At 43.8% G+C, this 13,640-nt stretch overlaps 1 protein-coding gene across 2 annotated transcripts in view; it reads left to right on the top strand.

Moving 5' to 3' along the window:
* The window catches only part of septin8a (septin 8a), a 33,964-nt gene that overhangs the window by 4,851 nt on the left and 15,473 nt on the right, over positions 1 to 13,640 (top strand). For both annotated transcript variants that reach the window (XR_013794475.1, XM_079585052.1), the window contains exons 2-4: positions 8,444 to 8,558; positions 8,660 to 8,855; positions 11,120 to 11,306. Coding sequence is in view for 1 of the 2 variants with exons in the window: in XM_079585052.1 (XP_079441178.1) it covers positions 8,444 to 8,558; positions 8,660 to 8,855; positions 11,120 to 11,306 (498 nt within the window). In the remaining variant the exon portion in view is untranslated. The remainder of the gene's footprint in view (positions 1 to 8,443; positions 8,559 to 8,659; positions 8,856 to 11,119; positions 11,307 to 13,640) is intronic.

Here is a 13,640-nt window from a genome sequence, read left to right as displayed (position 1 = left end):
AACGGTCTAGAGTCACTCGATTTTTATACTCTTTTTATCAGAGTACTTACATTTTAATTATGCATTGATATATATAGAAAGTTTAATCAAATTTGGTACAAAGTTTTTATATAAATCCTACCTACCCTACCTTTAATTTTCACACACATCTCATTTTATCCACATGTGAACCGTTGTAGTGTCGAGCCCTGACGCCATTAATGATATGTTCTCTGTGTCATTTTAATAAGTGTTTAATGCAAAACTTTACACCTGTCTTTTACATCAGGTTTAAAAAGAGAGAGAGAGAGAGAGAGAGAGAGAGAGAGAGTGTGTGTGTGTGTGTGTGTGTGTGTGTGTGTGTGTGTGTGTGTGTGTGTGTGTGTGTGTGTGTGTGTGTGTGTGTGTGTGATGGGTAGATTTAGTGTGTGTGTGTGATGGGTAGGTTTAGTGTGTGTGTGTGTGAGTGAGATGGGTAGGTTTAGTGTGTGTGTGTGTGTGTGTGTGTGTGATGGGTAGGTTTAGTGTGTGTGTGTGTGTGTGTGTGAGTGAGATGGGTAGGTTTAGTGTGTGTGTGTGTGTGATGGGTAGGTTTAGTGTGTGTGTGTGAGATGGGTAGGTTTAGTGTGTGTGTGTGAGTGAGATGGGTAGGTTTAGTGTGTGTGTGTGTGTGTGTGTGATGGGTAGGTTTAGTGTGTGTGTGTGTGTGTGTGTGTGTGAGTGAGATGGGTAGGTTTAGTGTGTGTGTGTGTGTGAGATGGGTAGGTTTAGTGTGTGTGTGAGATGGGTAGGTTTAGTGTGTGTGTGTGTGTGTGTGTGTGTGTGTGTGTTTGGTTAAGAGTGTGTGTGTGTTTGTGATGGGTAGGTTTAGTGTGTGTGTGTGTGTGTGTGATGGGTAGGTTTAGTGTGTGTGTGTGTATGTGTGTGATGGGTAGGTTTAGTGTGTGTGTGTGTGTGTGTGAGATGGGTAGGTTTAGTGTGTGTGTGTGAGATGGGTAGGTTTAGTGTGTGTGTGTGTGTGTGTGATGGGTAGATTTAGTGTGTGTGTGTGTGTATGTGTGTGATGGGTAGGTTTAGTGTGTGTGTGTGTGTGTGTGAGATGGGTAGGTTTAGTGTGTGTGTGTGAGATGGGTAGGTTTAGTGTGTGTGTGTGTGTGTGTCTGTGTGTGGGGGTAGGTTTAGTGTGTGTGTGTGTATGTGTGAGATGGGTAGGTTTAGTGTGTGTGTGTGTGTGTGTGAGATGGGTAGGTTTAGTGTGTGTGTGTGTGAGTGAGATGGGTAGGTTTAGTGTGTGTGTGTGTGTGTGTGTGTGTGTGTGTGTGTGTGTGTGTGTGTGATGGGTAGGTTTAGTGTGTGTGTGTGTGTGTGTGAGTGAGATGGGTAGGTTTAGTGTGTGTGTGTGTGTGATGGGTAGGTTTAGTGTGTGTGTGTGAGATGGGTAGGTTTAGTGTGAGTGAGATGGGTAGGTTTAGTGTGTGTGTGTGTGTGTGATGGGTAGGTTTAGTGTGTGTGTGTGTGTGAGAGAGATGGGTAGGTTTAGTGTGTGTGTGTGTGTGAGATGGGTAGGTTTAGTGTGTGTGTGAGATGGGTAGGTTTAGTGTGTGTGTGAGATGGGTAGGTTTAGTGTGTGTGTGTGTGTGTGTGTGTTTGGTTAAGAGTGTGTGTGTGTTTGTGATGGGTAGGTTTAGTGTGTGTGTGTGTGTGTGTGTGATGGGTAGGTTTAGTGTGTGTGTGTGTGTGTGTGTGTGTGATGGGTAGGTTTAGTGTGTGTGTGTATGTGTGTGATGGGTAGGTTTAGTGTGTGTGTGTGTGTGTGTGTGATGGGTAGGTTTAGTGTGTGTGTGTGTGTGTGTGATGGGTAGGTTTAGTGTGTGTGTGTATGTGTGTGATGGGTAGGTTTAGTGTGTGTGTGTGTGTGTGTGTGTGTGTGTGTGAGATGGGTAGGTTTAGTGTGTGTGTGTGAGATGGGTAGGTTTAGTGTGTGTGTGTGTCTGTGTGTGGGGGTAGGTTTAGTGTGTGTGTGAGATGGGTAGGTTTAGTGTGTGTGTGTGTGTGTGATGGGTAGGTTTAGTGTGTGTGTGAGATGGGTAGGTTTAGTGTGTGTGTGTGTGTGTGTTTGGTTAAGAGTGTGTGTGTGTGTGTGTGTTTGTGATGGGTAGGTTTAGTGTGTGTGTGTGTGTGTGATGGGTAGGTTTAGTGTGTGTGTGTGTGTGTGTGTGTGTGTGTGTGTGATGGGTAGGTTTAGTGTGTGTGTGTGTGTGTGTGTGTGTGTGATGGGTAGGTTTAGTGTGTGTGTGTGTATGTGTGTGATGGGTAGGTTTAGTGTGTGTGTGTGATGGGTAGGTTTAGTGTGTGTATGTGTATGTGTGTGATGGGTAGGTTTAGTGTGTGTGTGAGATGGGTAGGTTTAGTGTGTGTGTGTGAGATGGGTAGGTTTAGTGTGTGTGTGTGTGAGATGGGTAGGTTTAGTGTGTGTGTGTGTGATGGGTAGGTTTAGTGTGTGTGTGTGTGTGTGTGAGAGATGGGTAGGTTTAGTGTGTGTGCTCGCTCTTGTATGAAGATCTCTTCTAAAAGGAAAAGCAGATAAACCCTGTTCAGCGCAGATGCCACCCAAATCTGGACCATCTGCATTCTTCATACCGGCCCGTCATATCAGATGAGATGCCAGAGACTTTTCAGATGAGGGTTGTGTCAGTTTGCGGACACACACACACACACACACACACACACACACACACACACTCGTCCCAGTTTGGCTGTTCTCCACTGCCGCTGAGTTCCCATCTGCCTGAACAGTGTGTGTTGTGCTAGACTCCATCATGGATTGTCCATCGGATGGTGTCATTGTTCCCTGTAGAGTCATTGTTTTAAATCATTCTTATTAGGGATGCAGCGAAATTAACATTTTGTCAGATACCGATAATATTTATACATCAAAGCCGATAACCGATATATTGGCAGATAAATCTAAATCAACATTTTTACATAATTTTTGAGAGCCTGATTACAAAAACAAAAGTTTAACCAAGCACACAATTTTAATGTTTTCTTTATAATGTTATGTAGCCGATATGACAGACTTGTGCTGCACTTTACTGTATTTTCCTTTTTTGAAGTGATTTCAATAATATTTCAAGCAGTTCAAAGCCATCATGTTGATCAGTGCGCATCTGAAGAGTCTCAGCTGGAGGAAATAATACATTATTTATCGGCTTTAATATATCAGCCGAATCTTCTTATCGGGCCGATAACGATAACATTAAAAATGAACATATATCGGCCGATACCGATATAGTGGCCGATATATTGTGCATCCATAATTCTTATCAGGCACTGGTGCAAATGACAGAAATTAATTTATAATCTTAGTGTTCATCTAAAATGTTTTTCCCAACCCTCACAGCGTTCAAACCGAGTTTTTGATACAGTTGAAGCCACCGTCATTAGCAATTCTGTGATCTATTTTGAAGCTCGTTCATTTGAAAGTTTATTGTCATCAAATGGAAAATTGCCACTAGTACATTATTCACAATATCATCTTCTGTGTCCTGAGGAAGAAGAGGCTCCAGGAGGCGGTGCTGTTTGCACGATGACAGAGTTTCCTCGTTGGATGAATTATTTCTATAAGTGTTTTTGGATGGAGTGATTCTTTCACAAAGAAATGCGTGGAATGTTTGTCGATTTGCGCACAGCGCTCCGTGTTCTGTCAGTGTGTGTGTGTGTGTGAGTGAGTGAGAGAGTTAGGCCTGTCAGTGTGTGTGTGTGTGAGAGTTAGGCCTGTCAGTGTGTGTGTGTGAGAGTTAGGCCTGTCAGTGTGTGTGTGTGTGAGTTAGGCCTGTCAGTGTGTGTGTGTGAGTGAGTTAGGCCTGTCAGTGTGTGTGTGTGAGTGAGTTAGGCCTGTCAGTGTGTGTGTGTGTGAGTTAGGCCTGTCAGTGTGTGTGTGTGAGTGAGTTAGGCCTGTCAGTGTGTGTGTGTGAGTGAGTTAGGCCTGTCAGTGTGTGTGTGTGTGAGTTAGGCCTGTCAGTGTGTGTGTGTGAGTGAGTTAGGCCTGTCAGTGTGTGTGTGTGAGTGAGTTAGGCCTGTCAGTGTGTGTGTGTGTGAGTTAGGCCTGTCAGTGTGTGTGTGTGAGTGAGTTAGGCCTGTCAGTGTGTGTGTGTGTGAGTTAGGCCTGTCAGTGTGTGTGTGTGTGAGTTAGGCCTGTCAGTGTGTGTGAGTTAGGCCTGTCAGTGTGTGTGTGTGTGAGAGTTAGTCCTGTCAGTGTGTGTGTGTGAGAGTTAGGCCTGTCAGTGTGTGTGTGTGTGTGTGTGTGTGTGAGTTAGGCCTGTCAGTGTGTGTGTGTGTGTGTGTGAGTGAGTTAGGCCTGTCAGTGTGTGTGTGTGTGAGTTAGGCCTGTCAGTGTGTGTGTGTGTGAGTTAGGCCTGTCAGTGTGTGTGAGTTAGGCCTGTCAGTGTGTGTGTGTGTGTGAGAGTTAGTCCTGTCAGTGTGTGTGTGTGAGAGTTAGGCCTGTCAGTGTGTGTGTGTGTGTGTGTGTGTGTGAGTTAGGCCTGTCAGTGTGTGTGTGTGTGTGTGTGTGAGTGAGTTAGGCCTGTCAGTGTGTGTGTGTGAGTGAGTTAGGCCTGTCAGTGTGTGTGTGTGAGTGAGTTAGGCCTGTCAGTGTGTGTGTGTGAGTGAGTTAGGCCTGTCAGTGTGTGTGTGTGAGTGAGTTAGGCCTGTCAGTGTGTGTGTGTGAGTGAGTTAGGCCTGTCAGTGTGTGTGTGTGAGTGAGTTAGGCCTGTCAGTGTGTGTGTGTGTGTGAGTGAGTTAGGCCTGTCAGTGTGTGTGTGTGTGAGTGAGTTAGGCCTGTCAGTGTGTGTGTGTGTGAGTGAGTTAGGCCTGTCAGTGTGTGTGTGTGTGAGTGAGTTAGGCCTGTCAGTGTGTGTGTGTGTGAGTTAGGCCTGTCAGTGTGTGTGTATGTGAGTTAGGCCTGTCAGTGTGTGTGTGTGTGTGTGAGTTAGGCCTGTCAGTGTGTGTTTGTGTGAGTTAGGCCTGTCAGTGTGTGTGTGTGTGTGAGTTAGGCCTGTCAGTGTGTGTGTGTGTGTGTGTGTGTGAGTTAGGCCTGTCAGTGTGTGTGTGTGTGTGAGTTAGGCCTGTCAGTGTGTGTGTGTGAGTTAGGCCTCTCAGTGTGTGTGTGTGTGTGTGTGTGTGTGTGTGTGTGTGTGTGTGTGTGTGTGTGTGTGAGAGTTAGGCCTGTCAGTGTGTGTGTGTGTGTGTGAGTTAGGCCTGTCAGTGTGTGTGTGTGAGTTAGGCCTCTCAGTGTGTGTGTGTGTGAGTTAGGCCTGTCAGTGTGTGTGTGTGAGTTAGGCCTCTCAGTGTGTGTGTGTGTGTGTGAGTTAGGCCTCTCAGTGTGTGTGTGTGTGAGTTAGGCCTCTCAGTGTGTGTGTGTGTGAGTTAGGCCTGTCAGTGTGTGTGTGTGTGTGTGTGAGTTAGGCCTGTCAGTGTGTGTGTGTGTGTGTGTGTGAGTTAGGCCTGTCAGTGTGTGTGTGTGTGTGTGTGAGAGTTAGGCCTGTCAGTGTGTGTGTGTGTGTGTGAGTTAGGCCTGTCAGTGTGTGTGTGTGTGTGTGTGTGTGTGTGTGTGTGTGTGAGTTAGGCCTGTCAGTGTGTGTGTGTGTGTGTGTGTGTGTGAGTTAGGCCTGTCAGTGTGTGTGTGTGTGAGTTAGGCCTGTCAGTGTGTGTGTGTGAGTTAGGCCTGTCAGTGTGTGTGTGTGTGTGTGTGTGTGTGTGTGAGTTAGGCCTGTCAGTGTGTGTGTGTGTGTGTGTGTGTGTGTGTGAGTTAGGCCTGTCAGTGTGTGTGTGTGTGAGTTAGGCCTGTCAGTGTGTGTGTGTGTGTGTGTGTGTGTGTGTGTGTGTGTGTGTGTGTGTGTGTGTGTGTGTGTGAGAGTTAGGCCTGTCAGTGTGTGTGTGTGAGTTAGGCCTGTCAGTGTGTGTGTGTGAGTTAGGCCTGTCAGTGTGTGTGTGTGAGTTAGGCCTGTCAGTGTGTGTGTGTGAGTTAGGCCTGTCAGTGTGTGTGTGTGTGTGTGTGTGAGAGTTAGGCCTGTCAGTGTGTGTGTGTGTGTGTGTGTGTGTGTGTGAGAGTTAGGCCTGTCAGTGTGTGTGTGTGTGTGTGTGAGTTAGGCCTGTCAGTGTGTGTGTGTGTGTGTGTGTGAGTTAGGCCTGTCAGTGTGTGTGTGTGTGAGTTAGGCCTGTGTGTGTGTGTGTGTGTGTGAGAGTTAGGCCTGTCAGTGTGTGTGTGAGAGTTAGGCCTGTCAGTGTGTGTGTGTGTGAGTTAGGCCTGTCAGTGTGTGTGTGTGTATGTGTGTGTGTGTGTGTGTGTGTGTGTGTGTGTGTGTGTGTGTGTGTGTGTGTGTGTGAGAGTTAGGCCTGTCAGTGTGTGTGTGTGTGTGTGTGTGTGTGTGTGTGTGTGAGAGTTAGGCCTGTCAGTGTGTGTGTGTGTGTGTGTGTGTGTGTGTGTGTGTGTGAGAGTTAGGCCTGTCAGTGTGTGTGTGTGTGTGTGTGTGTGTGTGTGTGTGAGAGTTAGGCCTGTCAGTGTGTGTGTGTGTGTGTGTGTGTGTGTGTGTGTGTGTGTGTGTGTGTGAGAGTTAGGCCTGTCAGTGTGAGGGCGGCTGAGGAAATATTGTTGTAGGCTGCTCCACTTCCTCTTGATCTACTGCCCTTCTGAGGGGAGCCGTCCCCCTGCGGCCGGGGCGTTACTCTCAGCCCCTATATGGCCATCGCTCAAGCCTTCCCAAGGTTTTCCCAAGATCCCAGACTGCATGTTTTCCAAAAATGCTTTCAGCCATTTCCCCTCCTGATGCTGGATCTCCCCTTCAGTGCCTCTGGTTTGAAATGACACTGGGTGGTAGGGGGTCAGTACAGGTTTTTCAGCCAGAATTCCTTGTGTGTGTGTGTGTGTGTGTGTGTGTGTGTGTGTGTGTGTGTGTGTGTGTGTGTGTGTGTGTGTGTGTGTGTGTGTGTGTGTGTGTGTGTGTGTGTGTGTGTGTGTGTGTGTGTGTGTGTGTGTGTGTGTGTGTGTGTGTGTGTGTGTGTGTGTGTGTGTGTGTGTGTGTGTGTGTGTGTGTGTGTGTGTGTGTGTGTGTGTGTGTGTGTGTGTGTGTGTGTGTGTGTGTGTGTGTGTGTGTGTGTGTGTGTGTGTGTGTGTGTGTGTGTGTGTGTGTGTGTGTGTGTGTGTGTGTGTGTGTGTGTGTGTGTGTGTGTGTGTGTGTGTGTGTGTGTGTGTGTGTGACCAGCTGAATTGCTGCTTCCCTCAGTAGCACTCTCAGTGACATCATCCACCAGATATGTGCCTGCATTGGGGAAAGACGGAGGCAGATGAGGGAGGAGCGCATTGATTTCAGGACTGGGTTTTAGGGCACCCATTAGTGGGATTCTACATTTGTCTGGCTCTGAATTACAGGAGTTTTTTTTTTTTTGGGAACATTCATTGGAAATGCTTTGGATGACTAATTGTCTGGAATGGTACTTCGTTTTAAAGCTGACATGACATAAAAATTCATCCATCTTTTTTCTATATGCATGCATTTTATTTATTTTTTTATATTTTGACCTAATACATTTGAATGTTTAATGAAATTATTGGGATCTCTCTCATCATTTTGTTCACATTAGCTCCACCTCTTTCTAAAAATCGTCTGCCTCCATCCCAGGGCTGTAAACGATTAATCGTGATTAATCGAACACAGAATAAAAGTTTGTTTACATAATATATGTGTGTGTATTGTGTATAATTATTTATATATATATAAATACACACACATGCATGTATATATTTGCATTTATAGACTGCATAGTTAAAAAATATAGATTTTTATATGATTTATATTATATATAAATAGAACTATTTTATATATAAATAACACATTTTTCTTAAATATATACATGCATGTGTGTGTATTTATATATACAAAAATAATTATACACAATACACACATATATTATGTACACACAAACTTTTATTTTGGATTCGATTAATCACGATTAATCGTTCTGGTTACACTTTATTTTGATGGTCCACTTTAGACAGTCTACGAATTATGTCAACTTACTCTCATTTGAGTCGACGGGTAGGGTTCGGGTTAGCAGAATAAGTTGACATGTAGTTGTGAAGTTACTTATAGTCAGAAGAACGTCTGTTGAGGAGCATCACAATAAAGAGTTAGCAGATATTAAGCAGACAGTCTGCTAATACTCTAATGACTGCTAGTTGACATGCACTTGCAAAGTTAATTATAGTTAGTAGCCTGTCTAAAGTGGACTATCGGGAATATTGTGACCTTTTTTCTTTGCGGTAATGCATTTCCTTCAGATGCATGTCACAACACAGAAGGGTTTTTAAGTGGCTGGTGCCAATACAAATACCTAGAGAGGCAAAAGTGAACTTTTACGTGAGCCTTATTCCAGTCATGGTCAAATGTGTCTGATTCCTTCACAGAATGAAGAAAAGCGTAACCTCAGCCTTGGCGGTCATGTTGGCTTTGACAGTTTGCCTGATCAGCTGGTCAGTAAATCAGTGACTCAGGGTTTCTGCTTCAACATCCTCTGTGTGGGTAAGCAACCATTATCAGCTCGTGTAAACGGTTCACTCTCAGTGTACATGCAGAGATACTGTAGTAGTGGGAATGCTAATCAGTCATTCTCCTGTCATTAGGAGAGACGGGCATCGGCAAGTCTACATTAATGAACACACTTTTTAACACCATGTTTGAAAACGAGGAGGCCAGCCATTACCAAAACGGTGTTTACCTGCGGCCCAGAACGTACGACTTGCAGGAGAGCAACGTCCACCTCAAACTGACCATCGTTGACACGGTGGGCTTTGGGGACCAGATCAACAAAGAGGAAAGGTAAAGTCAAATACAAAAATGCCTTGTACTGTTTAGACCAACATCAGTGACTACGTTTACAAGCTGTCAATATTCGGGTTAAGGTCACTATTCGGGTTTCTGAAACATTCAGAATAACCCGTTTACATGCGTGTTAGGGTTAGGGTTAGGGTTTTGTTGTTATAAGAAGAATGATTAAAGAAATACGTTATTCTTTATTGTACATGAAATATGTTTATCAAAAGCTCCGAAGCAATATTGAGTTATTACAGCTCAAACTCATATTCTCCATTGTTGCGGCTCCTCTCTACCCAGTCTGTCAGTAACGCTCTGTTTACTTCCTGTCTCTATGAAGCCCCTGCTTCTGAAAAGCACACTGTGCTCTGATTGGTCGGCTGGAGCTGAACTTTGCAGAGCTTTTTCTTGCTCAAACAGCAACATTACACGCTAAAGAAAGATGAACATTTGGAAAAACCATAATAGGTCCTCTTTAAAGGTACAATATGTCATTTTTTTTTACCGCTAGGGGTCGCTAACCTCTTACAATAACAAAGGCGTAGGTTTATGACGCAGTGACGAACTGAATGATGGGACTTGCTGTCAAGCTGATCTAATAATGTTAATGGATGAGTGAAAACGGTAACGCAGCGCTGTTCACTCGCTCTAACGTTACACTATCATACAGCATTTGAGTGTGTTGAAAGTTATAATGTTATTCTATGTGTTAGTTCGTTTGCTATATGAAACTAGCAGCTTACTAGTAACAGTTAAGCTAGATCGACATTAGAATAACATACTGATCATATTCTAACATGTCATCATGTTGAGCTATATAACATTGATTTGTTTTATGTACATTTGCTCACCTGTCTAATAAAGTAAGTTATGTTCAAGAGCGGCGTCGCTGTCAAGTCGTGACTCGTGAAGCTCTGTCAAGTCCAAGTTAGTCGCGGACGCTAGCTCTCGGCATCTCGAAAACGCCACGCCGATATTGAGCCTCATTTTAGTTCTCCTTTTGTCCCAAAGTCTGCTTGCCATGGTCCATAATGTTTAAACGAAATAAAAACAGCGTGCCGCTAAACGTTATGCACTACGCAGTTGTCCACGTCTGTCGCCATGGTTACCTCATGGCTACGGCAGTACGAGGGGAAACCAAAGATAGCGCGGATATTGCGTCATTGACAGGCAACATTTTTTTCCGGGTCGGGCCATTATTTAAAATTGGAATTTCTCTGAAATACAATATCCCAAAAGTTTCCAAATATTTTTTTTTAAGTACACAACTTCAGGAAATATATCACTCTGTGCAAGTGATCTTTGGATATTTTATTACAAAATTCTTACATATTGTACCTTTAAATAACAAAATCAAATATTAAGCATGTCCCAAATGTTACCGGGTTGCAAACCTCTTGATAAACAAAACAACTGAAAAAGCGTCTCCTTTCACTGACCGTTAGTTGAGAGAGAAAAGAAACACTGACGTTTATCAGGTTTTTTAAGGCCCCCATTTCGTATTGGACTCCTAGAATATGCCTTCTAATGTTGGGTGTGAAGATACACAGAGAGACATTGCATCTTTTGGGAAAAATGCATCCAGAACAAGATAGCGTTCGCTCTGAAAGCTTACAAGCGGTGCATGCTGGGAAAAATGCCTAAGAAGTCAAGAGACGAGGTCAGAGAATGTAAACATGATCCAGGCCAGTCTCTACACAGCTGTGTCTCTCTCCTTCTCACACAAAGTGGCTTGATTTCTGGGAAAAGATAACAAATATGTGACCCTGGACCACAAAACCAGTCACATGGGTCAATTTTTTGAAATTGAGATTTATGCATCATCTGAAAGCTGAATAAATAAGCTTTTCATTGATGTGTGGTTTGTTAGGACAATATTTGGCTGAGACACAACTATTGAAAATCTGGAATCTGAGGAGCAAAAAAATCTAAACATTGAGAAAATCTCCTTTAAAGTTGTGCATTTATGTTCACGATTGTGCTGCATTCCCTCACAAAAATACATGTTTTATATATTTACGGTAGGACATTTACTAAATATCTTCATGGAACATGATCTTTACTTAATATCCTAATGATTTGTGGCATAAAAGAAAAATGGATAATTTTGACCCATACAATGTATAGTTGGCTATTGCCACAGATATACCTGTGCGGCTCCAGACCGGGTTTTGACAGCGTCACATGTATCAAATTCTTTCAAATATTGGCGTTAACTGGCTTTGCTGATGTTAAATGCTGATTTCTTGCACCGTGTGTGTTTCTCTCAGCTATAAACCTATTGTGGATTATATCGACACACAGTTTGAGAACTACCTGCAGGAAGAGCTGAAAATAAAGCGTTCTCTCTTCAACTACCACGACACCAGGATTCACATCTGCCTCTACTTCATTTCTCCGACGGGACACTCGCTCAAGTCCCTGGACTTAGTCACGATGAAGAAGCTGGACAGCAAGGTATGCGCCCGTCACCGGGTTTACTAGCCAATGTTCTCCACTTGTTGGCAAATTCAGTTGTACACTTCATTGCAAACACGTGTGTGCTAACCGCTAGGCTGCATCCTGATGACTCCTTATAAAATAAGGATATTATTATAATAGCAAATTATGTGTATGTGAAATTGCTGAACACTTTTTACAAAATTTTCACTCCAAGGGCCCTATCTTGCACCCAGCGCAATTGACTTTGTACACCGACGCATGTATCATTCCTATTTTGCACCCGACGCACAGCGGACTTTTCCCTCCACAGACGCACGGCTGTAAATTCAGTGAAAAGAGGAGTGTGTTCCGGCGCAAACGCTCCCTGGTGATATTATGCAGTTTCAATAAACAACTCCGCCACAGACCAGGAAAAACCTCGTCTAAAGACAGCGGCGCCGCGCGTTAGTCATATGGTATTTTAAGCGCGCGTGCTTGGCCATAATGTAGCGTGTGAACAACGCACACACACTTTAATTCTCTAATATAAACAGACGCAGCAGTTTTCATTTTTGCAAATCATACATTATTACAAGGAAAAATATTAACACACGAGGGAAATCATTGTTGTGTCCGTGAAGATGTGGAAAAATAGGCATAAATCTAGCAACACATTTACCCAAATTATTATACGCCTGTTTAACCGCAGCTAATGTGTGTGTTTCTCCATCATCCCCAATGTCACTTCTCTGTGTTTTACGGCCCTGACGAGAACGTCGGTCTCCTCGGCTGTGAACCGCTCCTGGCGTGCGCCGGCAAATCCGCCGTTATAATAGCAATCCGCCGTTATAATAGCGATCCGCCGTGGAACAAGCGCGCCGGCTCTTAAAGGGAATGTGAGAGGACGCTCTGATTGGTTTATTTCACGTTACGCCCAAACCACACCTATGAATAATGAAGCGACTTCAGACCAACACATTTTAGATTTGCGTCGGGCGCAAGAGTCGTTTATCCCGCCGGTATAATAGCAACAGCGCCCGGGATCCGCCCACAGAGTTACTTGTGTTTCGCGTTTGATACTTGCGTTTCAGATCGTGTAAATAGGGCCCTAAGTGTGTGTGGTTTTCAGCCAGTGCACAATATCAAAATGTGTAAAGTTGTAAGACCGTTTGAAAAGCTGAATATTGCAAAAGTTATCATCATCATCAATATTAATATATCATTCGAGTGGACTAGGTTACAAAACACGTGTGAGTGGAAAACATTTCATTATTATTACTACTAAATGTTGTTATTTTAAAATGTAGAAGTTGTGTATGACATGAGGGGTTAAAAAATAACTTTCTCACTCACCGGCCAATTTGGCTAAAAAATAACTTCTACTAGCCAAAAAGAAAGGAAAGAAATGAACCAGATTAACTACGTCACAGCTTTATTATAAAATTAGGATATGATAAAATTTGAATTTCATACATTAAATTCTTAATCAAACTAAATCCTGTCATCCAGCATCTCCTCCATCCTCATACTTTTCACCAAAATGTGTTTTAGGAGGACGGATCAATACAGTACAAAGACATTTTAGGATCTTGGAAAATAACAGTTTTCTGTTCACCAAATGCTCTTTAATCTTCACTATTTCTTCAATGCAAATGAACAAGCGTGCCGTTGTTTGTTGTGTAGTGACGTGTGTGTGTGTGTGTGTGTTCAAGTAAACAGAGATGAGCAATTCTGCTGTATTTAATATATCATGATGACTCACGTCACGAGTATATGCAGATTAAATCTGCAGATTTGTCTTAATGAACTTCCAGTAAAGTGAGTAAATATAATAAGTAACGCGGCAAACTGTGTCGTGGTCCGACAGCGTGACCGCCACAGCTGAGCATTACTCGCGGTTCAAACGCTGGACATGATGACATTACAGCCAAAAGCATGAATGAGCGTCTGGTTTGCACTGGTTTTGTGAGTTTGTAGGGAATGTCATTAGTGATGAGTATAGATAATTGATAATGTGTAAATGTAGGACAGTGGGCAGGGGTTCTCTCCTCTGCCAGTGGAAAAACAGCCGATCGATCCGGCATCTCATCAGTAACGGCGTGTGTGAGAGGAGACTCTGGGGGTTTGTGTTTGGAGGAGATGCACAGATGGCTCCTGATGGTGTGGCCCCGGGGCCCGTGGACACTAATGCATGCTGAAGCTGTGCTTGTGGCCCGCCGTTAGACCGCAAGCATGTTTATTTGTGTATTGTGCAGTGTTTGTAATGTTAGTCAACGTCGATTTTATACACACAAAAATGACAGAACTCCGAGACTTTAGAAGAGACTAATGCCACGTTCTCAAAGCTTCCAGTAACACATGGAGCACGGT

The sequence above is a fragment of the Phoxinus phoxinus genome, assembly GCF_949152265.1.
Source record: "Phoxinus phoxinus genome assembly, chromosome: 17".
NCBI lineage: Eukaryota > Metazoa > Chordata > Actinopteri > Cypriniformes > Leuciscidae > Phoxinus > Phoxinus phoxinus.
This window is presented reverse-complemented; position numbering and strand designations above follow the sequence as displayed.